Here is a 25,983-nt window from a genome sequence, read left to right as displayed (position 1 = left end):
TTTGTCCATTTTTCATCTTGACAATGATGCATCAGTTGTCTCAGGGTGCGGAACGTTTTTGAAATAGAAAGTTTAAACAGAAAGCAGACAGTTTAGAAAGTCATAGACTCCAAATTCACAGTATTTCACCATTATTATAGTTAATGTTTTTATTAATACAGACCTACATTCCCCCAGTCAGATATACCCTGCGCTGTTGTTTGTTAATAATAATAATTAAAGACTTTTTTAAAAAGTCGACCACTTCCTAATTCCCGGTTAAACACCGGTTTACAAACTTCTGGCTGTTATGATTATGTAATAATTGAGACAGAACAATGAAAAAACAAACTTAAAACAAATGTGCATAAATAAGAATGATGCCAGCTCAAAACTTAAGGTTGCAGAAGTCCCGGTTGCTATAATAATGAAACTGATGAAATAAATAATACCTTAATGATGTACTTATGTAAAAATGAACTATATTTATACACACTCTTTACAGATGTATGTCTCAGGGAAACATAAATGTGGGCCTGTCGCAACCACCACACTCCATTTCTAAAAATTAAGAACAAAACAAAAGTCCATGTTCCACACAAAATTAAATCAATTTTTAAATATCTGTTCCGTTTTAATGTAGTCCTACTTTATATTAGTTTTGTGGGATTTACATTATAAACGCTCTTTTTAATTTCTAATAAAACGTCAGTTCTTTCTTCCTGCCTCAAGGTCGCGCTGTTTACCAAATATTGGCTCAGACTGACGCAGACTTCTTGTGAGGGCCTCCCTCACTCCTGTAATGGGATGGCAAGCTAATAATTGCGGTGTCACAGATTCAATACATGTTTGCCTAAAAAAAAGTATATGTAGAGAGACCGCAGAAGAAAGTGAGATGTGGTACCGAAGATCCTGAAACAAATGTGGTTCAAATAAGAAAAAAACGTTACTATTAGGGAGTGAAGTTCTGCTTCATATCCCCACTTATAAACTCCTCTAGTTACTACAGCCCCCGGCTTATGCCTTCATACCGGGCAGTGGCGACAGCACAGACACAGGCAGTGTCCGGTTGCTGAGCGGTCCCGACACAATTCCCCTCTGCCATCAGTCAAAGGTCTATTTTTGGCCCGAGGCTCAGCTGATTGTGGGCCTTGAAGATTCTGGCCCTCCCTGATGTCTTTTTTTTTTTTTTTTTTTTTTTGAAGTCAGTTGTTCAGGCTTATTAGGAAAAGAGGGAGTTGTCTAACAGCAGCGGAGAGTTTTGCTGAATGTTAAGTTCAGCACTGAGGGATGCAGCTCTAACACAAGTGGCCGAGGTGAGGACATTTTGGGCTGGGTGTTTCCTTTCATTACAGTCACTTCATCCCAGTGTGGGGCGGCCACTCTTAACTTCACTTTACAGGCGGACAAGCTCCATCTCTGGGCTGTAAATTCGCCACATTACTGCTACTTTCACCTCTGTGGGACGGATACCACCAGAAGCAAACTTCCCAAACTATCTCAAGGTTATTTGATCCGCGTCCTCCCGTTGGGTCCCGACGAGGAGGATGGAGACGAGCCCCATCCCGGTGCTGACGGTCCAAACGGCCCCCTTTGAGGACCAGCGGCCTGGTACCAACGGGCTGCGGAGGAAGACAGCGGTGTTCGAGGGGAAGAAGAACTACCTGCAGAACTACATCCAGAGCGTGTTGTCCTCCATCGACCTGCGGGACCGACAGGGCTGCACCATGGTGGTGGGCAGCGACGGCCGCTACTTCAGCCGAGCTGCCACCGAGGTGATAGTGCAGATGGCAGCTGCCAATGGGGTAAGAAGGAGGGGGGGCGACAACCGGTCTTGGCAAACAGAGGCTGTCATGCATTTGTTCTATTATATCAATATATTGGAAACCCTTCTACCCATGCATAAGAGAAACAAACATTCATATACAGTGGTATTGTTACAAATAAACATTTATTACATTAATACCCAAAAGGTGAATCCAAGTGAGATTTTTGCTGCTTATCATTGGAAAACAAAGACTGTACTACATAAACTTACCAAGAATGAGTCTGTCTGTTTTACATACAAAAGTAATCACATGTCAGAAATAAGAGTGTGTCGCAAAAAAGAAAAACAAAAAACAATGTACTGTCGAACAAAATTAAGTTTTTTTGTTTGTTTTTTCTAATATTTGCCTTTTTCTTTCAAAATAGAGTATATTTTTTACACCAGGGCTTTATAACTATTAAAATAAAAGTCTGAGAAGTGAAAAAATTCCAATTAACTACTCACAGCTCACAAGAGCACCCAAGCTTTGTATTAAGGGGTCACAAGCAATAAAAGGCAGGCTGTATTGCTATGAACTAAGCAAGAACAGTGATTAGTATCCAACATATAATTTATTAGGCTGACACATTTACTCCCAGCAGAAATTGCTCCACTGCTTCCTAAAAAAAACATAGTAGGACTTTTCTGGCAGAATGTTAAATCAGTTTTATACTTGCGTTATGTATTCACATGTTGCAGAGTTGGTCCACATTTGTTTTGCATCAAATATGACATATCACGCTAAGAGCACGCAGTTACTCCTGAAACATAAAAGTTTCAGGAGTCAAGGTGAAAGTATTAATCTGCAGTATTAATACATACAAACCTGTCACCCATCCAAACTGTGTCTGAACTCTTTAAATGTCAGCAGCAGATAACTGAAAATAGGAAGACAGAGTGAGCGAGAGGAGGAAAATCCCCACAGTTCATTTAAAACGCTTGCTCTGAGATCCTTGTGATTGGTTTGGACAGGTTCCAAAGGAAAATCTGAAGGGAATATAATTTGTTTTTGAGATCGGTCCATTTTTTCTGCTCGCCAAGCCAAATGTCTCTTGATGTCGGCCTTATCAGCACTTCCATCCATCCTGCTCTATTTTCCTGCCTACGTATGTTCCCCCCTCTCTTGCTGTTCCACCTCTCCCGGGCCAAACACAATGGGGATCCCCTGTCATATTGCAGTGAACCAAGAGTCAGGATACTGGCAACACTTGCAGATAACCAATCCAATGCACAGACTATCCTTCTTACGCTAGTTACTGAATAAGATAGTGGTGGAATAACAGATTGCTTTATATATGATATTAGGTTATTATACATTTAGGCAAGAACATTTCTTAGGGTTTTCCCTCACTTTCCTTGTCTATTCTTCATATGCATGCAACAAACATGTCGGATGTTAGGAGGGTTCTCTGACATCAGGAGAATGAATTCCTCTCCAGTGAGGACACTTTTATTTAGAATAGCTGATATGCAAGGGAATTATGGGAAGCTGGTGGTATTACTGCTTTAAATGTAGCATACAAGTTATAAATAGAGATTTCAGCTCTGTTATTTAGGCACCCTCTTGGGTCAGATCATTTTCGCTGTTTAAAGCAGGCTGTCAATTAGACACCTGTGGAAGGATGAGATGCCTTGGACCAGTGTTGCTTTCAGTTCCAGTTAGAACGATTGGCTCATGAACTTTTTTGAGACCAGTGTTTTGTTTTGTTTTTTGATTTTGTGTCACAGCCAGCCCAAGAAATACTACCTGACATTATTTTCATCAAAGGCAGCTAGAACGCAGTCCCCCTAAACCTTCATCTTATGAGACAAGTTTACCAGAAAGCATTATTTTGGATTGATGTGCAGCTGACATTGCTCCTCATTAATATCTCTGCTGTGCAGATTGGTCGTCTGGTAATCGGCCACAATGGCCTCCTGTCCACCCCTGCTGTTTCCTGCATCATCAGGAAGATCAAGGCCATCGGTGGGATCATCCTCACAGCTAGTCACAACCCCGGAGGCCCCAGTGGAGACTTTGGAATCAAGTTTAATGTGGCAAATGGAGGTGAGGACTGACAAAAAAGAGTGCTTGTTTTCTGATTCTCCCACTTCCTTTTAACATCATTTGTAAAGTAAAGGAATGTTTTTTTTTTTTTACCAGACATAAATGACTGTAAGTTTACACATGCGTATGTCTTTGTTTGTGTGGTAGGCCCATCTCCGGACACGGTGATGGAGAGAATCCACCAGGTGAGCCGGACGCTCGAGGAGTATGCCATCTGCCCTGATCTGCGCATTGACCTGTCCAGGCTGGGAAGGCAAGAATTTGACCTGGAGAACAAGTTCAAACCTTTCAGAGGTACAATACTCACTCACTTGTCTGTCACCAATAAATGTATATTAAAACAAAATAGCCAACTCAAATAAGGCATCCTTCAGAAAGGGTATAATTTGTAAGTAGTGCCTTTATAAATGATTAATAATGTGTTTACTATTTTTTATAATTTATAAGCCAATAATTAGAAAGAATTGTCAGGTTGTTTAAAAGCTATTTGATTGGTCAAACAGTTTACTTGATGAACTAAAGAGTTAAAGGGATTTTTCACATCCTGGCAACCAAATGTTTTTCTTGTTAATGGATTAAAGCACATCTATAAAGAATTAGTAATTAATTTATTAACTTTTATAAAACCATTAGTTTCAGAGAAGTACATGCATGCTTTGTCAAAACATTTCTGCATAATCTGTTATGTCAAATTAGAAATCCCAATATTATAAATGAGGAAGAACAGTGGCTTGTTCTTAAGAGCATCCCTAGAAATAAATGAAGCATAGTCCATCAATACCTTTGGTTGTACATCTTTCCTATAAATAATCATTATTTATGCACACAATTGAATGCGCTGGAAGCATTTGCACAACCTTTCTATCTTTAATGCACAAATGCATACAAACAAACTCATTGCCATCTGGCACTAACCGTCTCTTCTCTGTGCTTCCAGTGGAGATCGTAGACTCTGTTGAGGTGTATCTACAACTGCTGCGAAACATCTTCGACTTCAATGCCATTAAAAGTCTTCTCACAGGCCAGGATCAAGTCAAGATTCACATAGATGCCATGAACGGAGGTAAGACAATTCATCACCTGCCTAATATAGCCCCTGAGTTGTTTTGAGTGTTATTGGAGATTAAAATGTTCTTCCTTTCTTCTCCTCGTCTGTACTCGTGTTGTGTTACAGTGATGGGCCCCTATGTACGTAGGATCCTGTGTGATGAGTTGGGAGCTCCTGCTAACTCTGCTGTCAACTGTGTCCCTCTGGAGGACTTTGGTGGCCGACCTCCAGAGCCTAACCTGACTTACGCCACCTCTCTGGTAGATGCCATGAAAGGAGGTGACTTTGGCTTTGGAGCTGCATTTGATGCAGATGGGGTAAGATACCTGATGCCCAAGTGAGGCTTAAAGTCCTCCTGCACTCAAAAAAGTGTTTTGCCATTTGTTGCTTCTCTTGGATGTTTAACTTTCACTGCGCAGAATGATGTATGTGAGTTTGACATTAGAAGACTGTTTTCACATTTATTTGCTGAAGAGGGAAAGTTTCTCACCTTAAATCTGAGTTTAACACGTGGATGTACATGATGATTTTGTGATGTCAAATCTAGTTTTATGGTCCAATATTCAACTTAAAGTTCAGCTTATTATTAGCCTTGTACTGTATTTACATACCATGGGATTTCCTGGGTTGTGATTGGTCACTCAGCAATACTTTCATTAAGGATTTTTTATTAATTTAAACTGAAGCCATATGATTTAGACTTCACCCATAGATATCAGAGAGAACCTTATTTATTTTTTATTTATTTTAGTTTGCTCATTGATAGCAGGAAGAAAGGTGATGGGGGCTGAATAATACTGTATCCAGGATGATCCAACAAGCAGCTCACTTTTTCCACAATGTCATCCAATAGTCATTTCTACTACACACACACACACACACACACACACACACACACACACACACATACCCTTTGCTAAGTAAATTAGCTTAGCATCAGGAGAATTATGTCATATCTGCTCTGTGTCTCCCACCAGGATCAGTATCTTCACAGTCATTAGCACCAGCGGCTGTAATCTTCTTTTTTTTATGGTTGCTGTTACATAATAACATAACCAATATCTACCAAACTGCAAACAGTAATCATAATGGTTGGAAAAAAGTACTTTCACTTAATTGTGTCTTATTGTTCTGTACAGCAGAATTGCAAATTCAATTTGACTGAATTTGATGGCAACACAATGGCTATGCTGAGCGAGTGTTAGTTCAAAGTGTAAATCTGGTGTTATTCTGATATTCTTGACAGTTGAGAGATATATGGGAGATCACCAGCCTTATCCTTTGGTATCGCCTACAATGCTAAATCATTCAAGTCTGATTGCAGTCCTCTTTACATTATTAAAATAGTTACATGAGCTGACTCATAATGCACTTTATCTTGTGTTGTTGTCAGGACCGGTACATGATCCTCGGAGAAAACGGCTTCTTTGTAAACCCGTCAGACTCAGTGGCCATCATGGCTGCCAACCTCTCCACCATCCCCTACTTCAGACAGCTAGGAGTCAAGGGCTTTGCAAGGAGTATGGCGACCAGCACCGCCCTTGACAGGTACAACACGCTCTTCTAAACACCCTTCTACACACAAACACACACACACTTAGTAGATCTAAGGGGTTTTGCCGGCTCTTGTCACACCACCCCAGCCTCTCTCCACAAACTGCTGCAGCAGCCCAATCTCTGGAGAGGGATGACACTCTCAGATGAAGACGCACCCACTATGAATAAGACTGTGAGGTCACATACACACAACCCCCCCACACACATTTACTCACCATCTATAAATATTGTCTGTTATGTAAGAATAGAGCCGCGCCGAGGGTGCTGAGTGAGAGGATGTGATCACAGCTAAAGTCATCCCCATTAACATTGTTCCAGTAGGAGGGATCCCAGCACCCCACTAAGTCTTCAACAGAATGCAGCTCAATGGAAATGTGTCATTTAATACAATGAGGGAATCAGAAAAGATCAGCTATTGTTAGTTCAGATTATATTTCAGAGTATTGTCTTTAACAAGTTAAGATAAATTCAGTGTCCACACACTTAGTCACTTAGTTTTCTTAAAAACAGAGTCCATAAAATCTATTCAAAACATATATGTCATTGAGTTTAACATTTCTTTTCGTTATTTGTAAAAAACAGACCAAACAAACTTCAGTAACTGTGTAAACAAACCCCTTTTTGACAACCTATCAGTAGACTTTTATCATAGCCTTATCCTGATCCTTAACAATTTTGTCCTATCTGAAGAATGCAGAAAGTTCTGCATATCTGTGTGTGCTTGTCCGTGTCTATGGATGTGTTTTTGTGTGTGCCATCATATGTGTCACAGTGTGTATAGCTATGTATGCAACTTTAGCTATTAAGAATTGTATTCATAGACAAATATTTTGCATTATCTATATTAGCATAGGTATATTTTGGAAGAAAATATTTATCGTTTTCACTTTCAAAAAATACTTGGCAAGTGATTGGATGAACTATCTGCCTATTGTTGTGTATCTCAGGTAAACTTCAACTGCTCAGAGCAACAGACCATATAACGTCGCCAATTGGTGCGGTACCACCGTACCGACCACAAATGCATGGATTTAAGCTTAGATGGATTCTTGTGTGATCTTGTGAGTCCGGCTGCTTCACAAGGTTAATTGAACACAGAAATTAACAGGAAATATACCAATATATCTCTAACCAGAATATAGAGTGCATGATCAGGAATCATAGGTCGACATATACAGAAAGTGTCTGTATGACAATGTCTGTCTTTGTGTGCATATGCTTGAATGTGTGTGTGTGTGTGTGTGTGTGTGTGTGTGTGTGTGTGTGTGTGTGTGTGTGTGTGTGTGTGTGTGTGTGTGTGCATTATTATGTGTTAGCACTGGCAGACAAGGAAGTGACCTCACTGCTAATCCTGATCTCTCTGGGTTTCACAGTTACAAAATGGGAAAAGTGGTGCTTACTGTAGATATATGAAGTGGGATCTTACATCACAGAATTATTGGTCATCTTTGTTAGTGTAGAGACTCCTACAGGATTGGTCATGCAAACTCACACGCACGCACACACACACACACACACACACACACACACACACACACACACACACATACACGCACATCATTTGGATTGTGTGGTGTTTTTTGCCTAAGGCTGCATCTCATGATGTTGAACCGTAATGATCACACTGAAAGAGCTGCTTGGAAGTTTTGCTCACGCTGGTTCCCATGTCTTGCCTCATCACACACACACACACACACACACACACACACACACACACACACACACACACACACACACACACACACACACACACACACACTGACTGAGCCCTGAGACCCAAATGTCACATGTCCCTCTACAACTCTGAGCCATGGACCTCTAATACCGCAAACACGCTTACACAATGTAGATTAAATGGCCTTTTCATTAGTTACCACTAAAAATATCTCCTTCATCTCCCTTTTTTCTCGGCATTAGCCTTTTTGTCTTGATGATAACATAAATTTAATTTCCTGGAAACGCTAACTTGGTTGTGCAATCTGCTGAGAAGTGGAATTACCTTACAATATGATGTCTATTACAGATAATACTTTAACTACAGATAATATCATGCTTTGGGCTTTTCTGAAGAGCTTTGTCAGAAATAAATTGCGTAATATAAGATTTTCATTTGTTCCCTGTTAAACTGAATTTCACCAGCATACTCTAGGGTATATGGTCTTATGCAAAGCACACTTACCTCTTCTATGAACACTTAACTGATAATTACTGGCATTGTTGCAGGACAGGGTCGCTTTGTTCAACTCTTAGCTGCATAATCGCCACTTAAGTTCCTAAAATAACTTTGCTCCTCTTTGGACACATAATGTACATATCTGCATGTCTTTGACAAACTCCAGGAAGTGTTGAAGTACTTAGTAGCATAGTGTCGGACTCTGGAGTGGGCCCAAGCGTAGGCCTTTTTAGGAGAGCAAGTGGCCTGTGTGTGAGTCTGTTTAGACTGAGCAACCCTCCCTGCTGTGTGTTTATGCGTAGTCAAGCAAACTGTGTTATAAAAGCCTTGATAAATGTGACGGTGTATATACTGTATGTAGCTGCGTGTGTCCAGAGAGAATTTGGGAAAACAACGGACAGAAAGAGAATGTATTTGTGTTTAAATGAGTAGAGGATGTTTTGTTGTGCAGGATTTAGATTCAGGTGGACAGGAGGCCAAAGTTGTTCAATTTTTCATTCTTGGGTAGACTGAGGGTGTTTGTCTTACTGCGTTGTGTGCATGGGTGCCTGTGTTTGTGCGCATACTGTAAGCAAGGGCTGGTGCAGGGAGGGAGGGGGAGGTCGGAGGAAGGGAAAGAGGGAGGGAAATTTTGGTAAAGGAAACATCTGCCTCTCCTTTAACCGTTCCAGGGATAGGAGGATGTAGGGAGAGGAGAGGGCTTAGCCGCTGGTGTGCCTGTTACCAGGATAAAGTCCAAGTTCTTGTACTGAATCGCTTATTAGCACTGCAAACTAGAGCGCTGTTTAATGTGGTGCTGTAGCTGAACAGTTTTTTTTTATTGTTGGCTTCAAAGATGACCAAGGCAATCAGAGGACTGTATTGTCATATACATGTGTATGTATATATATAAATACACCTCCTGGTAACTGCAGAACCCCCTGAGGTGCCCCTGGTTGGGATTAACCTTTAAGAATCACTGTGCCTGATGCCAACAAGACCTTACCAGACCAGTTTAGTTGGGCTGGACTTGTGTTCCCACAAAAAAGCTGCCAAGGTTTAGTTCATTTATAGTGCTGAAAAAAACTGAAAAAATGCTTTTTAAAAAAACCTACCAAGAAAAAATGTGAAATGCTGTCAGCAGGCTGAGAGTGTTGTGTTATACACCAATATTTTGATAGGAAGCAAGATGCAGAAGATGGCCAAGTTCAACATAGACAAAACAAGTGCACTTTCCCCCCATATTTAATATTATACGATGGTAAATATATTTTTGACACAGCTTTGGAAAAGCCTTGAAAACTTTTGAACTGATGTCAGAAAGGTATTTTCATATTGATTGCACACAAAAAATGTAGGTAAAAGCTTCGGCTATTTACAGAAATCATCTCAACTTTGATTTAAGTTCTTTATTCTCAAGCATTTTCCGTGTTGGCCACTATGGCAACATCATATGTGTTGTCCAGTGAGGATTCCTGGTTCAGGTCAAGAAGAACTCACATTTCAAGCCCAAGTAAAGCTCCAGCATGCTGCACTTTTGTCTGAATGCCAGTGCAAAGCTTTTAAGTCCAGGCTGAGCTCTCTTCAGAGGGGGAGGTGAGGAAAGAGGGCACTGGATGCTATGTTTGGGTAAAATATCAAGCCAAGGCCAAAAGCTGGCAATATTTCACTTCGCAGATGTAGAGAGACATCATCCCTCACATTACTCCCCAGTATTTACTAATGCATGAGACAGATATATACAAAGATAGAGACGGTGAGAAAACAAAGGAGATGTTGGTTGATTAGTGTATGTATGTATGTGTTTATTGTGTGTGAAGTCATATTGTAAGTGTGTGCATCAGTTTGTCGGTACATCTCGTCTGCCCCTTCACCTTATGGGGGCAAAGCATCCAAATCATTCACATGACAGACCTTTTCAACCTCTGTTCAATTTCATTTCAGTTCATTTCTTACAGTCAGGACAGGTCTTGCAGAAGTCTGTTTTTTTCATGGTAGCCTCTACTGTTCCATCCACCAAGACAAATGTACCATCATCTCATCGTTATTGAAGCAACCACATTTTAGAAATATAGTGTAATTAAAAGTCTAAAATCTGGTACACTCCAGCCTCCATGTATTCTTAAATCAAAAACATACATTGTTTAAGGACAAAAATATGCCTTGGTTTTAAAATTCAATACTGTCGTTGAATTTTGTGCCTTGAACCTGAATTGTTCTTGATAATAGCACTTGACCAGACACTCTTTACATAAAATCTGCCTGTTACTTGTGTGAGAAACTGGACATCTATGCACTGTCAAGCTGTACAGTTGAGAGGTCACACCTCCACACAGGGGGATTACAGCCCTAAATAGAAAGCTGCCAAGTTTATTCCTTGTGTCTCCAGTCATATTCATCTGCCAGCATTTCTCTGTTTTGGCAAAGCCTGTTGAGAGAGAGACAGCATTCACAGAGCCTGGCTGGCCCGAGAGTGTGCTATATCTGTTTAAATATGTGTGTGTTTGATTATGATTGTATATATTTGCTTCCATTGCTCGACTTCAAGAAGCGTGTAATAGTGGATCTAAAACTAAAAAATACATGTCATATCATAAGAGCAGAAAAGACCATGAAGAACTAGTTTGTTGTTTGTGCTTGTCTGTATCTGTGCATGAAGGCTATGTTTGGGAATGTTTGTTTTTTCCATCCCAGGGCTGTTGTTCAGTTAAGGCTCAGCTGGTGCAATCATCAAACTTGAGAAAACATGATTCTTACTATTCTCACACAGTTTTGTCCCTACAGTTTTGCAACAGTGTTTGAAAAGTGAGCACTGGTAGGGTCAACTTCAGTGCTTATGTTGGCTGTGGACGTGCCGTTTGAAACGTCAAAGGCTCATCAGAAGGCCAGAGTTTCTGTTTTCTTTTAGGAATGCCAGGCTTTCCGTTCCAGCTCTCGCTTCCCCAGAGGGGAATAAAGTTGGTTACTCTTATTTGGTAATTCATCCCATCCTCATGTAAACAACTGTACTGGGCACAGTGAAGTTTATTTATGTGCATGATGATTGTGTGGTTGTGTACCATCACTTAAAAACGGCCAAAAAAAGCCCACCCACATCCACATCCACATATATCGCACTGTGCATTCCCACAGCGCCCCACAGTACAAGCACTTGAGATAGTCATTTCTACATGTTTGTTTCTTTGTGACCAACAACTGCTTTGTTGTACTGAATATTTTATCCAGCAGTTCATAGCCGAGTCCTGGGAATTGTGTTTACATTTTGCGGTGGTTACTGAGGAGGTGTGGATGATGTGGTTGAGCAGTGATTTGTGGGGAACAGGAAGGACACTGGCTAGTCATCTTTGTTGCTATCATCTCTGCAAGCAGGCTTGGAATGTTAACAATAAAATACTGTATTATAGAGGGTGTTTTATCACTGAACCATGTTTATTTGGTTCTTTGTTCATAGTCTTTTACTCTGCTGGTAAGGTAAAATATAAGCACCTTGTGATTTTAATGACAGAACAATTATTTTTTCTTTAGCATTTAACAACTACAGCTACAATGAGTAGTGCCGTTGTCGGGATTTTAAGAATACTGAGGTCAGGAATCTGGGGAAAACCCAACCCCTTTTTTGATTTTGATGGAATTCTATGTCAAAGTACTCAGTGCCAAGATCTGATTATTTTAATTACTGCTGACTTTGTTTGTTATTTAATATTTTTATTTTTAATATTTTTATTATAGAATTTGTGTCCAAATGTATCAAATCTTTTCTAAAAATGTACTGATTGTAGTGCTTTTATAATCATATTACTGTAATGCCATTATATTCAACCAGTTAATTGTCTGTAAATTTACACTGAAAAATTTCATTAGACTCTTTTCCCCTCTAGTCTGTTTCTTTGCACTCCCTCTCCTCCCACATATTGAACTTTTAGCACGTTTATCCCTCCCCAGGACCCGTACACAGTATATTCACATACATACGCACACAAACATACTCCTTCTCCTCCTCTCTGTATGTGAGCACATGGCTCAGGTTCAAAGCAAACATCAGCTAAAAGGTTAACTCACTTTGTTCTTGCTGCATTTGCCTTATTAAGTTATTGGATGAGCTGCTGGCACATTAAACTTGTCATACAGTATTTGGTTCGCTTCATTTCAAAGGTCAGAGGATTGTTTGTAAGCTTATCTTTGTATCAGAACTAGGAGTGGATGGCATTCAATATTATGGAGAGGTCGTGTGTTTGTGAGCATAAACTATTAGCTTTGTTTTTCTTTCTCTCTTTCTCTCTGTATGTTTATAGGGTAGCCAAAGCCATGAAACTGGCGCTGTATGAGACTCCCACAGGCTGGAGGTACTTTGGGAACCTGATGGATTCTGGGCGTTGTTCCCTCTGCGGGGAGGAGAGCTTTGGGACAGGTACAATCTATTATGCTACAGCACACTCACTCACTATCCAAACAACACAGATTTGTGGATGCTGAATGTCATCAATACAGAAAACCGATCAATACAGATACAAGGAGCAGCTTGTTAGAGTGTGAGGAGAAGGTCACTGATTCGAATCCCTGGACCAACTTGGAAAATGTGAGTGGGTGTGTGACTGAGAAATCCCCTCCCCTCAGCAGCAACTGTTGTCGAGGTGCCTGCAAACAAGGCCACCGCTAGAAGACCGCACAGGCCAGCTGCTGCTAACTGTGAATGTGCATTAGAGACTTGCTGAAACACTCTGACAGACAGTGTGTCCAATCAACCGTCCCTCAGAATTAAAGGGAAATTGCAGTATAGTACAGCATGAGTCTTATGTTTGTAGTTCTGGCCATCATAAATAACATGGTACTCAACCAAGTGATTTGTGAACATGGTGAAGTCCAGTGTGGAAACACAAGTGGTAAGATGATCAAACAGATTGTAAGCAGGCGTTTAGATGGGTGGATTGGTCGGTTTAAATAAGATCCAGAAAGCCCAGTATGAGGAGAAGATGCACTGGTTTGAAAGCTTATCAAATGCCAGAGAACTCCAGAGCGGTTTGAATAAAGACAGTATTTTATTTTATTTTTCCAGTATTGGAAAGTTATTATGGTGTAAATAATTTTATTTTTAAGGAGCAGTGTGGCATTGCCAAATGACATTGCATTGCACTGCAGCCAATGTTGAGCCAGATTCAAGTTTTTACCTTTGTGTCAACATGCTTGCTGTGGTAACACAGTTTCATTGAAATGAATGAGGGGTTGCGTTTCTTACACAGTGCTAAGGTCTGTTTGGACACAGCTTAAAGAAGTCGGCAATTTAGCCGAATCAGTATTTGTAGGTAGTAATAATAAATAATCAAAAATAATCCCTCATTGCACAGAAAACCAAGTCCATTTCATTTATAGCCTAAAAGCTTTACAAATTGTACAGCATATGACATCTTCTATCCTGAGGCCCTTGGTACAGTAGCGTGTAATTATTTAACTGATTATCTTCAAAATAGGTTTGTTGTTTAAGTTCCAGTGTATAACATTTAGGAGGATCTAGTTCTAGTAGCATAAATGTAATGTAATACTCATAGGAATGTTTTCATGAGTGTATAAAAACCGTAATATAGGAGTCATTGTATTTTCGTTACCTTAGAATGACCTGGTTTTTTTCTCCATGTAGTCCGCCATGTTGAGCTGCCATTTCTCTACAGTAGCCCAGAACAAATAAACCAAACACTGGCTGTACATAGGACATTTATCGTTTTTCCCCCGAGTTTTGCAGCTTTCGTAGCTCCTCCTTCACACTTCACAAGGCCTCATTCCCAGGTTGTCAAATACAAATGCCAGTGGTGTTCAGTTAGTTGTACTCTGCAACTTCCCCACTAGATGCCACTAAATCCTACACACTGGACCTTTAAGCCTGTACCATCATCTCGCTGCTTGTGTTTCTTGCCATTTGACTTCTTTTTAGTGTTTTTGCCACTTTCCCAGATCTCATTAATTAGCCTGTGGTGTACAATGTTATTATTACTAATAGAAATGACGACCAGAACTACAAAAATAATATCCAAGTGCTTATGAAATCACCATTTCCATTTAAAGGTAAAATAAAATCTCAATTCCCTTCTTTTCCACACCAGCCTGTTTCAGTCTAGAGCTGTAAGCAGTGCATCCTGAGTGCCTGTAGCTCCAGTCAGAGACGTGTAATAGATGTGAGGGCTGTGACCCTGACTGCATGTGTAAATAATCCCCATTCTTCTGCTATAAAAGGAGACAGGGGCTCCCTGAATCGCTTCAACATGCAGACAGGCCTCCAGTGGCAATGTTTTCTATGAATGCAAATGCAGACACACATACACAGTCAGAAAATATAAACAATGTGCATGCTTTTGCCCTTCCTCTACATCTGCCTTTCCTCGCTCCTTTTTCTACTGCCCATCTCTTCTTTTTGTCTTCATATTTTTAGCTGTCACCCATTTTAATTTCAGTTTTATCTGTCCCTTTTAAATTTTTCTTTGGTTTTTCCTCCTCTCCTGTACTAAATATTTTAATTGAAGATGACATCTAACTTTTAAAACAGAGGAAACAACACAGAAAAAGCTCTAAGTGAGAATAAAAATGTTAGCGGGTGTGAACAAGAGGAGAGAAGCTTGTAGCAGAGGGGGTTTGGAGAGTCCAAATATGAGAAGTATTGACGAGGAGGAGAGAAATGGAAGCAGCAGAGTGTACAGAGGACTATTGGAGGTTTCTCATTGTCTACCCATGTAAGGCCAAAAGCTCAGAGAGAGCTCTGAGTAGTAAATCATCAGAGCTGCACACCACTCCCGCTCAGACACATTCAGCATTAACTATTGCAATTGTTAATTTAGCCAGTTTTGTCAAACTTTAATAAAGTTTTTTTTTTTTTTTTTTTTTACTTTGATTATTTCCCTCCTGGTTTGAAAACAAATAATACCAGCTTCGAATTTAAAAGGCATTGCGCACAACATAAAGTTTAATGAAGAAAAAAAATGGGCTAGCAACACAAAAAACAAAATATTTTCTGCTTATCATTGTGTGTATAATATCCCTTCCTCACAGTCAGTCAAAAATCAGCCTCTCCAAAAACATTAGAATATCTATACCATTGATTTTGGGACTTCCTTGTTCCAACATTAGGTAATAAGTCTTTTTTAAACAGCGATAAGTTGTTGAGCTGAAAAGATAAGTTTTAGTTATGACATGTTTTTCAGCGTAGATGGAAAAGTTCTGGTGCGCTTTGGTGATCTAATTATTAGGTTTGTACATTCTACTAGGTGACCCCTCTGTCTGTTTTTGTGTCAGAGAACAAGACAAAGGAAGACAGACAGTGAGGCAGGGATTAATAATGACAACTGTTAGTTTCCTAACAGCTGTATACTGCTACTAGAGCTGGACACAGAGTGAGGAAGAACACCTCTTGTTTTCAGTGTTTGGTGGAGAAAAGAAAAGCATTGTGTATGCTATAAAACAGACATAATGACGCCATCATGTTTTTCTCATAAAATAAATGTACTTGTAACTCACAATGATACCAAACAGTTGAGTCCATTTTCTGCTCCACTCTCTGCTGTGGAAACATTACTAACATATTCAATCTTACTAAAATGTCAAAGTGTCCCCTTAACAGATACCTTTACTGTGCAGCTGTTTTTGAGAACAGACTGATTGCTCCCCAGTGAAGGAGACTGATCAAGGGTGTGAACCATTCCTCCGTTTGTGTATGTGTGTGTGTTTCAGGGCGGGGAGCAGGAGATATAATTTGTGTGGGGATGTTTGGTGCATCTCCAGGCCCAAGCACTCTCCCTGACCTTCTGTTGTATACAGTAGAGTTGAATACTAGGCTAAATTGAACTATATTCTATTTGCTTAACGCAACCTGTGGATCAATAAATGATTGTGTGAATAAAAATGTTAAGAATTCCCCACCAGGGTCCTGCAGAAACTTATGTGTTATTTCTTTGACATTTTGAGAAGTGCACTTGTTCGTTATCTTACTGTGAGTTAGATGATAAGATAGATACCACCGTCATATCTGTCTGTTAAGTGTGGAGCTGGAGCCAGGTAGCTTAGCTTAGCATAAAGACTGGAAACAGGGGAAAACAGCTAGCCTGTCTCCGTCACATCTAAAGCTCAACTATCACATTTTGTCTGATTTTTTTTTGTGATATGCTGAATTATTGCTTGACTAGTAGCAGTTAAGATAGTTGCTTCACCTTTGTCTCCAACTTTTGTGCTAAGCTAAACTAACAGGCTGGCAACCATTTTCTCATAATTCCTTAAAACTTTATTTTTGGGATGTCTTGCATGACTTCTTTCTGCTCCAGGTTCAGACCACATTCGAGAGAAAGATGGCTTGTGGTCGGTGTTGATATGGTTGTCCATTATGGCCGCGAGGAAACAGGGTGTGGAGCAGATTGTCCGAGAACACTGGGCCAAGTTTGGACGTAACTACTTCTGCAGGTAAAAGGACTAAATAATCTCTCAGAATATGGAGCAGTCAACAATCTGTTTATTCAATCATTTATCTCTTAATTTGTCTATTCTTTCAGTCATGGATCCATTTTCCATATTTTAATCTTTACATCTTGGCTTTATTTAAAGCCCTGAGAGCGACTTCACGATTCCCTTTTCTCAAAAGTCTTAATCCCTTGTATCCCTACCAAAGCCAAATATGTCTCCCAGGCCTTCACCTCCAGTCCTCCTTGCCACTTGTTCTTATTTTAACCTCTCCCCTGCGAGAGGCAGATAGTTACTGCAGTCAATGTTCCCACTGACAGTTGCTGCAGCTTTTCATGTTCCCACAGAGAGCTTTCCTAATCTGATGCAGATTTCCCACAACACGTAGATGGAGAGGACATACAGGACAGGTCAAGGCCCGGAGCCCAAAAAAAGTTCATATAACGTAAACATGTGTCACCACTTTGAGGAAAATCAACCAATCATCCTGACAAACCTTGTCTCTTGCAGTTTAGGGCCAGTTTAAGTTATATTGTAATACCATAAACTGGCTCTATTAGATTTTTGTTGTTGATATGGCATAAGAGATTAAACCAATTTGGTAATTTGTGTGTTTATGTTTGGCAGGTTTGACTATGAGGGTCTGGACCCACGTGCAGCCTTTTACCTGATGAGGGATCTGGAGACTGTAATCTCAGGCAAGGCATTCACCAACCAGAAGTTTGCCGTAGGAGACCACATATACAGCGTGGAGAGGGCCGACAACTTTGAGTACATCGACCCTGTGGATGGAACAGTGGCTCGAAACCAGGTCAGATGGGGCTAAGAAAGGGAAGAAAATGGGAAAGAAAGAGAAATTAGAGGAGAGTACTGCTGCCATAATACTTTATCACGTGAGAAGAAATGAAACCTGCAAGATTGACATATAGATAGACCATATAGTTAAATTAAAGCTTGTTGTTCTACTGTAGATATCTTTCTCATATCTAAGTTAGAATTTAAATCTATATCTAAATTTGTTGAGATCTACTCATTTCAAATTCATGTTTCATGAGTAAAAGAAAAAATACAATGTATTTGATTCCCAAATGTTTGATGTGCATGTTGATACACAACAGTGGCATATTGGCTGTACCTGCTCATCCTGTGAGAAATTTCTCACCCTGTGTGTGATGGTTACCATTCAATACCATGCTATTAAATAAGCATTGATGCCTCAAGTCAAATGAAGTACAGACAACTGCGACAGCAATTCTGGTAGTGTATGTCACTGATCCAATGTTTCTGGCTCTGGTCCATATTTGGTCCGAAGAAGGGGTACAAAAGGCCCTGATAAGATTCAAAGAAGAGAAGAGAAGTGGGCTACTGTATATTGTATTATACAATATAAGATATATTGTATGCATATACTGTTCGGTTAATTCCTTCTTAATGTAATTAGCATGATAGTAGGTAAATTAATGAAGCGGCCCCTGTTCCCTAATACAGACCAGAGTCTTACTCAGTAGTCCAATCATGTCTATCCTAATGTCTGTCCCTCACAAGAATATCACATTGTGTTGTGTTATATAATATTGTATCCTGGAGTATCTGAACCCATGATGGACCTCAGCAAGATTGGCCCCACAGAAACAGGGCCTGAAACATTTCTTTCAAAGCCTTCAGTTTGCTTTACTCTCTGTTAACTTATCTAGCTCCAAACGTAGACCTTGTCTCCCTTGTAGTGGATGAGACAGTCCCAGAAGATCCCATGCTGCTCTTTAACGGAGATGTACATTTGCTTGTACACATTTGTTTTGGATTGTGGAATGGGCTCATTGTTGCCCCTTGTGGCCGATTGGCAGTGGAAAACATCTTCTACTGCTGCAGTTCTCACCAGCCGTCAACTACCAGTGGGTGCTTTGTTGTTATCAGACTGTGTGTTAGGTCAGGTCCCTGGGTTTTCATGGGGTCAGTTCTGCCCGAAGACATCTTAAGCATGCACACACACTCACACTAACACCTTCTCTGGGATCTCTTTCATACACATGCACTCACTCATCAGCCTCTTGAGAGCTTGACCACCCACTAAGCTTCAATGTTGTCTCATTAGAGAGGTTCCATGTTTGGACATGATAGTCTATCTTCCATTTTAAACCATAAACATATGCATACACATGTTACATACAGCACAAATCCCCACACACACAGATAACTCCCTCTGTCAGTATATCCTCTCTGTCCTCTCCCTCCCTCCCTTCCTCCTCCTCAATCTCTGTGAAGTTTACCCAGCTGACTCTCTCTGTTCTGCCCAGAAATGTGTGGAAACTCATTCCTGGCGTCAACACTTCTTTGCCTCTGCCCCACCTAATACCCCATACGCACGCACTGTGCATTTTGGTGTGTACTGTCCGTCATTCCAGTTGTCCCTGTATATAAGTGTGAACAGATGCAAACACTTGCATGGCCTACACGTGTTCACACTTGTGTTTGCTGGCAAAGTTGTGCCTACAGTTTGGTTGTCAAATTCACCTTATGCACCTTAATAGCAATAAAAGGTCTCGCTGTCCCACTGTGAATTTCTCCGGCGTGTTACCATGGTTGCAGCAGCTCCACAGCTAGTTAGTCAGTCACCCCAAAATGTGATTTAACCTCACTGGCAAATCCTCAGCATCCCAGTTGCCCCAGTGTGTGTTATAACAGCACACATTCCTCCCAGGACAGAATTATATCAGCTGTCGTCTCACTTGCAGTGTGTTTGAAGGGGGAAAAGTTATCACATGGACACAAACACACACACACACACACACACACACACAGGACGGAGCACAGTGGATTTACACAGCAGTTGCATGGCAGCCTTTTGTAGTCGACTACTGAATTCATTCTGCATTGTCTGCATATCTCTGACAAATAAACTGTGGATAGATGGATGGACTGATAGAAATCATTGCCATAGAGCCTATATATACATAAATGCAGACAGTGCACTCTTGCTTTTGGATAATATCTGGAAAGTGCAGTATGTACCGACAAAATGTCTTCCCTGAACATTTTAACTTTGTTTTGATTATTTACAGTCCATAACTTGTAGAAATTAAATCTCTCTGTATTGCTTGGTGTCTGTCTGTCTACTGTAATTTACAGATAACAGCTAGGGAACAAATTATAATTTAGTTTTACTTTTAGATAATGCTATCCCTGGCTAGCTCCTCAGCTAGCTTATAAACTTGCTAGCTGGCGTTATGTAACTAATGTTTGTTAATGTTGGCTGCCTCAGTGAGAGGGCCGTAGCCAGGATACAGTAAGTTAGCTTGATACACAGTCAGGGTGCAGAAGGTTTGACTTTCAGCTCGATTTTGTATTTATCCTACTGCGAATTAAAGAAAAGTATACATTTATATGACATTTTTCAAATCTATATCAGCAAAACAGCTCAAAAGGTCAAATTCAGGTCTTTACTGAATGTTTCATAAAGATAACATAGGCAACAGCTTCTGTGTTTTGTCTTTGTAGATAGACAGAGACAGACAGACAGACACAGTGAGGCTGGTATGTGTTCCACTCAAGGCCCCTGAGCTTTACAGCACACATTGTTTTTAACACGCATTAGTCAGCCTCCTGATAACTGCTATTCTATTGTTAGAGATGAGCTGCCACACTCACAAAAAGAAAGACAGACAGACAGGCGGACGGACATCTCTTATTATCGCTGTCTCTCCTCACCCGGACTTTGACGTGTTATTCTCCAGAGCCAAAGTCAGATTAGGAGGAAGGCGAGTGATCCAGCGTTACTTTTATTACCACAGTCTATAAACGATGAAGCTGAGTCACAGTTTGAAGAGCTATTGGTCTGAGATGGGGTTACTGTCGTGCAGGGCCAGCGCACTGGGACATTTTTCTTGTTCATGTTTTTTTTTCTCAAAACATATTTCAGTTTTTTCCCCTGAGCTTGACTTTTCTTCTAATGGGATGAGGGACGAGGCACTGTGGAATTTAGGACAGATAAGAGTCATCACACATCCATTAGTCAAAGAGTCTTATCTTCCTTACGTCAGCCAGCCAGAGTTGTAGATGGTTACCCCAATGAAACAATATCCTGTTTTTCCTGAAAATGCTGAGGTCAAGTTCCAAGAGTTAACAGTAGAGGCCACTGAGTCCTTTTAAATGTGATGGTTTTTTTTTTTTTGCTCTGGCTTTGGTGTGAAATTGTTCTCAACTGTCAGAATCTTGAGGGACTTTGTGGAAATCTATGAGCTTTTGTGTCATCCTTTAAATTAATTCAGGGCTGGAATTCATAGAGCTACTTGGAATAACACTTAAGTACTGGAGTTGTTATGACCTTACATAACTTGATAGAGTGTATATGGAGGATGTAAGTATGTAAAGGAATCCTAATTACGGTACAGACTCAACAAAACACACCATGATAGTGACATCTAGTGGATATTTTTAGTTACTGCACATTAAAGAACTGATACTCTGAGAATTTTTTTCTCTTTACTGACCTATAACCTTTTTTCCCTCTTTTTTATTGCCAATTTGCATGATTGGAGAATCATGAATATTCAAGTACCCTATTCTCATCATATGAGTACTAAAATATCTATTGTATGATTAAGCTCTTCTTGGGACTTGTATGTAGAATTAAGTTATACATTTAGTTTAGTATATGCAATGAAATGTAGAAAATGCCCAGTTAGAGCAGATGTTCCAAACTTTTGCTGGTTACCTACAAAGGCATTAAAGGAGCTGCTTTTCTCCATTTTATATTATTATAAACTGAATACTGACAGTAATAATGGATTTGAAATTTTAGGGTTTTTTGATTTGGTGGATCAAAGATGAAATTAATTCAGTAAATAAAAAAAAACATTAGTAGTTAAATGTATAATGAAAACATTGCTTTGTATGTTTCTAGGGTTTAAGGATCATCTTCACTGATGCGGCCCGCCTGGTGTTTCGGATGAGCGGGAGTGGAGGAGGGATGGGTGCCACCATCCGCATTTATGCCGAGAACTTCGAGAGAGACCCTGAGAGACAAAACAGGGAGACGCAGGTAAAGAGGGATGAAAGGGTGATGGCAAGATTATATCTGTCTTTTTGTGGGCGTCTGAATGAGAGCCAGAGATTATTTTTGTGTGCGACTTGTCTCCACTTTTGTTTTTGTTTTCGGTGTAAGTGTGTAGTAGTAGTCTTTACGCTGTTATGACCTGTTGTAGTTCACTCATTCATAAGGAAATCTGATACACAGTATTCTGCCAGTTTAGTCGCCATAAAACTGATCATGTCGGAGAAAATACGGTGCTCTTTGCAGCTACAAGAGTGGCAATACAGCCTATGCTGGCACGGTGAAATGCCATGTCATGATCATGTAATAATGGTGTGTAATGCAGCTTCATGTGACACTACTGAAGTTAATTGACCTGTAGACTTTGCATTGATTAGGAACACTAGCTTCTTGTGTTATTGTGGATGTTGGAATAGGTAGTGTATACCATATCCAGGAGTTGTAAAGCTGCAGTCATGATGGCTAGACACCCTCATTTAGGTTTGGCCACCTAACTATACACCTTCATTGAACAGTGTGTGATTAATGACCCCATTTTCTTTCATACATCTACAAGTTAGAAGATAACCAATGGAGTCCTCAGCTTGCAGAGCTGAGACCTGCACTGGAGCCTTGGAATCTATCATTTATATTACATCATAAATTCCAGATTAGACAACATGCTTGTTCGGCTAGGTTAAAAGTACTGCATATACTTTTTATATACACAGGCTGTGTGGGTTTGTATTCAGTCAACACTGTCTGACATTTTTAAAATCCTCACTGTCAGACATTTTTAAAATCCTCACTGTCAGTAGTTTAACATTGTAGCTGTGTTTGTCTGCTTACCGCACAAACCCTTTGAAGTAAAGGGTTAACAATGACACCATAACAAAGTAAGATGATAAGATAACATAAGCAGCACAAATCATTCATATACTGTATAAAGTAGTTTATACACCTGTTTGGAAGCAACTCAGAATTTCCTCATAGCTAATTTCTTTATTACACCACAGTGTTCTAGTTGTACCTTTTTATGAATGTATCATCTCTAACAAGTAACAAGAACTGGTTGACAAACTAGGGTAATACCTCTGTAAAATGCTGACATCGATGTTGACACATGTTTTTATAGGGTTGGGTTGACATAAATGAAACTAGGTTATCTGCCGCACTGAGAGAGACTTACTGTATGCTAGCACGTGGTCATAGCTTAAACACTGAGTCTGATGGGGCAAACATCAAATATGAGAAAACACTTTTGTTATTGTACTCAAAAGCACTTTCCAAACATTCCTTTTCACATGATGCAAAACATCTGCAGTCCTTGTTGAATTACCATTGCTGAAAATGTTTTGTGATGTGTTCCTCACTGCAGGTGGTGCTGGGCCCTCTCATTGCCATTGCCCTGAAGCTCTCCAACATCCATGAGAGGACAGGACGCCGCGGCCCTAATGTCATCACATGAGCAACTAGGAAAACACATGCATGCACACACATGCATCTACCTGCTCACACAGAGAAACATACCCTCAAAATAGTCTTTCCTGTGCTTATCTGCCTGTCTTTTTTTTTTAAATCCCTTCTTTCTAACTTCGTTCTCATTTTTCTTTAACCGATGACTAAACTGAGGGCGCTTTATCTTTCAAAGAGAAAGTTAATGTTTTACCCTGTTCTCACAATTGTTTATTGATAACTATCATCCATCAGCTATGGAAAACTTGCAATATTCAGTGTCTAAACCAGGGAGGCTATTTAATTATTGCCATGGATAAATAATGAAAAATATGTAAACAGCAAACATATTATGAATGTGCAGACTGACCGTTAATTTTTGTGGCTTGCTTTTATGGAGACTTATCGATTAAGGGAGCTAAAGAGAGTAATTTTTTAATTCACCATGCTGTTTTTCTATAACAGTTCAGTGTTCACATTTCATATTGCTCGTACCTGTCTTCTCATATATGTCACAGTGTTGGTTTTTTTCAGCCATTTCATGCAGAAGTAATCCGACTGTTTACCAAATGTAAAATAAAACAGGCATTGCATCAAGACTAATATATCAGTGAATTTAATTGAAATTTGAAATAGAAATAATGTTAATGCATATCTCAACTTATGTTTACTACCTAAGGACAGTACAATTGAGCTTTTTCTTTAATTTGTCCGTTTAGGCCTTTGGGAATGCATATAACCATATTTGAATATATTATTTCTTTTTTTTAATCCAAATAAACTTTTTTTTGTGTGTAGTACTTGCCTTTTTTAATTGAATTGGACAGGTCTAATGGGGAACAAATATAAACACATCAGCATGGGATATGTTGCCCTTAGGCATTTTTGGATTTTAATTAAACAAATTCTTCATAATTAAGAGCACCATGTTGTGCTGATACTATATATCATGTGGTGATTGAACATCCTGGAGGAAAAGGAAGCTTTTGTTTGCCGAGCACAGCACCTGCTTTTGAACCAAGTGTGAAATGTGTTGAAGCTGTTGTGCCGAGATAAGAAATGAAGACAGTTGATTTTTATACAACCTGAATGAGACACGCAGAGCAGGAACTCATAAACACATTGATTACCGCCATTATGAGTTGAGGATATGCCAGTGGATATCCGCAAGGATGTGTTCACTCAGTCAGCCAGACATTACCTGTCAGCCATTACAGGTTATTGCCACATCCAACTGTTTTATAATGTCAGGGGTTATTTTGGAGGTTGGATGGGGATCAGTCCTAGTTTGTCACCTTTGAATTTGTCACTAAGAAGCTGAAATTGTTCCTGTGTCAGAGACAAGTGTCTAATAGGTAAAGGGGCATGATTAGATGAATGCATTTCTTTAAAGTACCTGGTAATTAAGATTCACCCTTTTTCATTTATGATGTGCATGAAAGTGAACATGCTGCAAAGTTGCAGCACATTGTTGCTCTACCCCCTCCCCCCCAGTATCTTTATTGTGGTGAACTTTTCAACTGAACGGAGTGTGCTTGAGAGAGCACTCTTAATCTAATAATACAGTTTGTTAGGACGTGTCATGTTGTTACACACAGTACACATGAGTAAACAGGCTGAAAAGACTTCTTTGGCTCACAAGTCAAGTGTGGACCATAATATACAAATATACTATAATAAGATACTCAATGAACCACAAACACAGCTGCAAATAATTTAGATTTGTGAGACCGTATTTTTATTTATAAAGCCATTTTTTGCAGACTTTCATTATATATGTAAAAACTTATTTCACAAGGTTTTGCAATCTTGCAATCATTAGCTCAGGTCACAAGACATTTAGTTGTCTGTCTTTAATGTATAGACAGAGATGGGAAAGAAAGCCCTCATGTTTTTAGCTCCACTTGGAATAGTCTGCAAAAAGAATTTAAATCGATGAATCTTGATTCTATCTTATTTTAGTATTATTCTCTGTTTTAGTTTTGTTTGATTTTGTGTTGCCATCTTGTCCAAGTTTCCTTGTCTTCAACTTGTGTTGTATAAAAACAAATAAACCGAAAACAAAAATCTAACATAGGACATTTTGGTGGCTGCTATGGGTCTAAGATGCTGTCTATGTGAAAGATCATTATACTATCCCTGGTTCAAACCCAACAGGGACAATTTGTTGCTTGTTGTTCTCTCCTCACTTCACTTATTTAACTTCAACTTATTTGAATTTGTGTAATTCAGTTACATTATTGTTGCGTCGTGATCAAGAGGGCTTATTGTCGTAAATATAAACAACTGAGTAGTTTAAAAAATACAATTATGAGTGTTGGTTTGATTTGCTTTGAAATTATATCAGGCTGCCTGCTAGAGTTAGACTAATTTATGAACAAGAATTATTCTGAAAAGTCTCTAGGAGCGTAAAAAGACATTGTCATGATTTATAATGCAAAACAACTCTCAAAGAAAGAAACATTTTGAACACAAGTAC

At 39.6% G+C, this 25,983-nt stretch overlaps 1 protein-coding gene across 1 annotated transcript; it reads left to right on the top strand.

Moving 5' to 3' along the window:
• Positions 1-1,188: 1,188 nt before the first annotated feature.
• On the top strand, positions 1,189-24,301 carry pgm5 (phosphoglucomutase 5). Its single transcript, XM_051421471.1, has 11 exons — positions 1,189-1,784; positions 3,671-3,833; positions 3,981-4,127; positions 4,771-4,896; positions 5,008-5,198; positions 6,275-6,429; positions 12,883-12,998; positions 16,888-17,023; positions 17,648-17,831; positions 21,921-22,058; positions 23,428-24,301. Exons 1-11 carry the CDS (start codon positions 1,527-1,529, stop codon positions 23,515-23,517), a joined length of 1,704 nt encoding a protein of 567 aa, XP_051277431.1. The 5' UTR covers positions 1,189-1,526; the 3' UTR covers positions 23,518-24,301.
• Positions 24,302-25,983: the final 1,682 nt, after the last annotated feature.

Source organism: Dicentrarchus labrax, unplaced genomic scaffold (assembly GCF_905237075.1).
Source record: "Dicentrarchus labrax unplaced genomic scaffold, dlabrax2021, whole genome shotgun sequence".
Classification (NCBI taxonomy): Eukaryota; Metazoa; Chordata; class Actinopteri; family Moronidae; genus Dicentrarchus; species Dicentrarchus labrax.
This window is presented reverse-complemented; position numbering and strand designations above follow the sequence as displayed.

Bases quoted from the DNA above. Each gene is read 5' to 3' on its own strand.
- pgm5 (XM_051421471.1), top strand. From the start codon at position 1,527: ATGGAGACGAGCCCCATCCCGGTGCTGACGGTCCAAACGGCCCCCTTT. The intron at 4,897-5,007 runs GTAAGACAATTC...GTTGTGTTACAG, and splicing joins CATAGATGCCATGAACGGAG to TGATGGGCCCCTATGTACGT. The intron at 12,999-16,887 runs GTACAATCTATT...TTTCTGCTCCAG, and splicing joins GGAGGAGAGCTTTGGGACAG to GTTCAGACCACATTCGAGAG.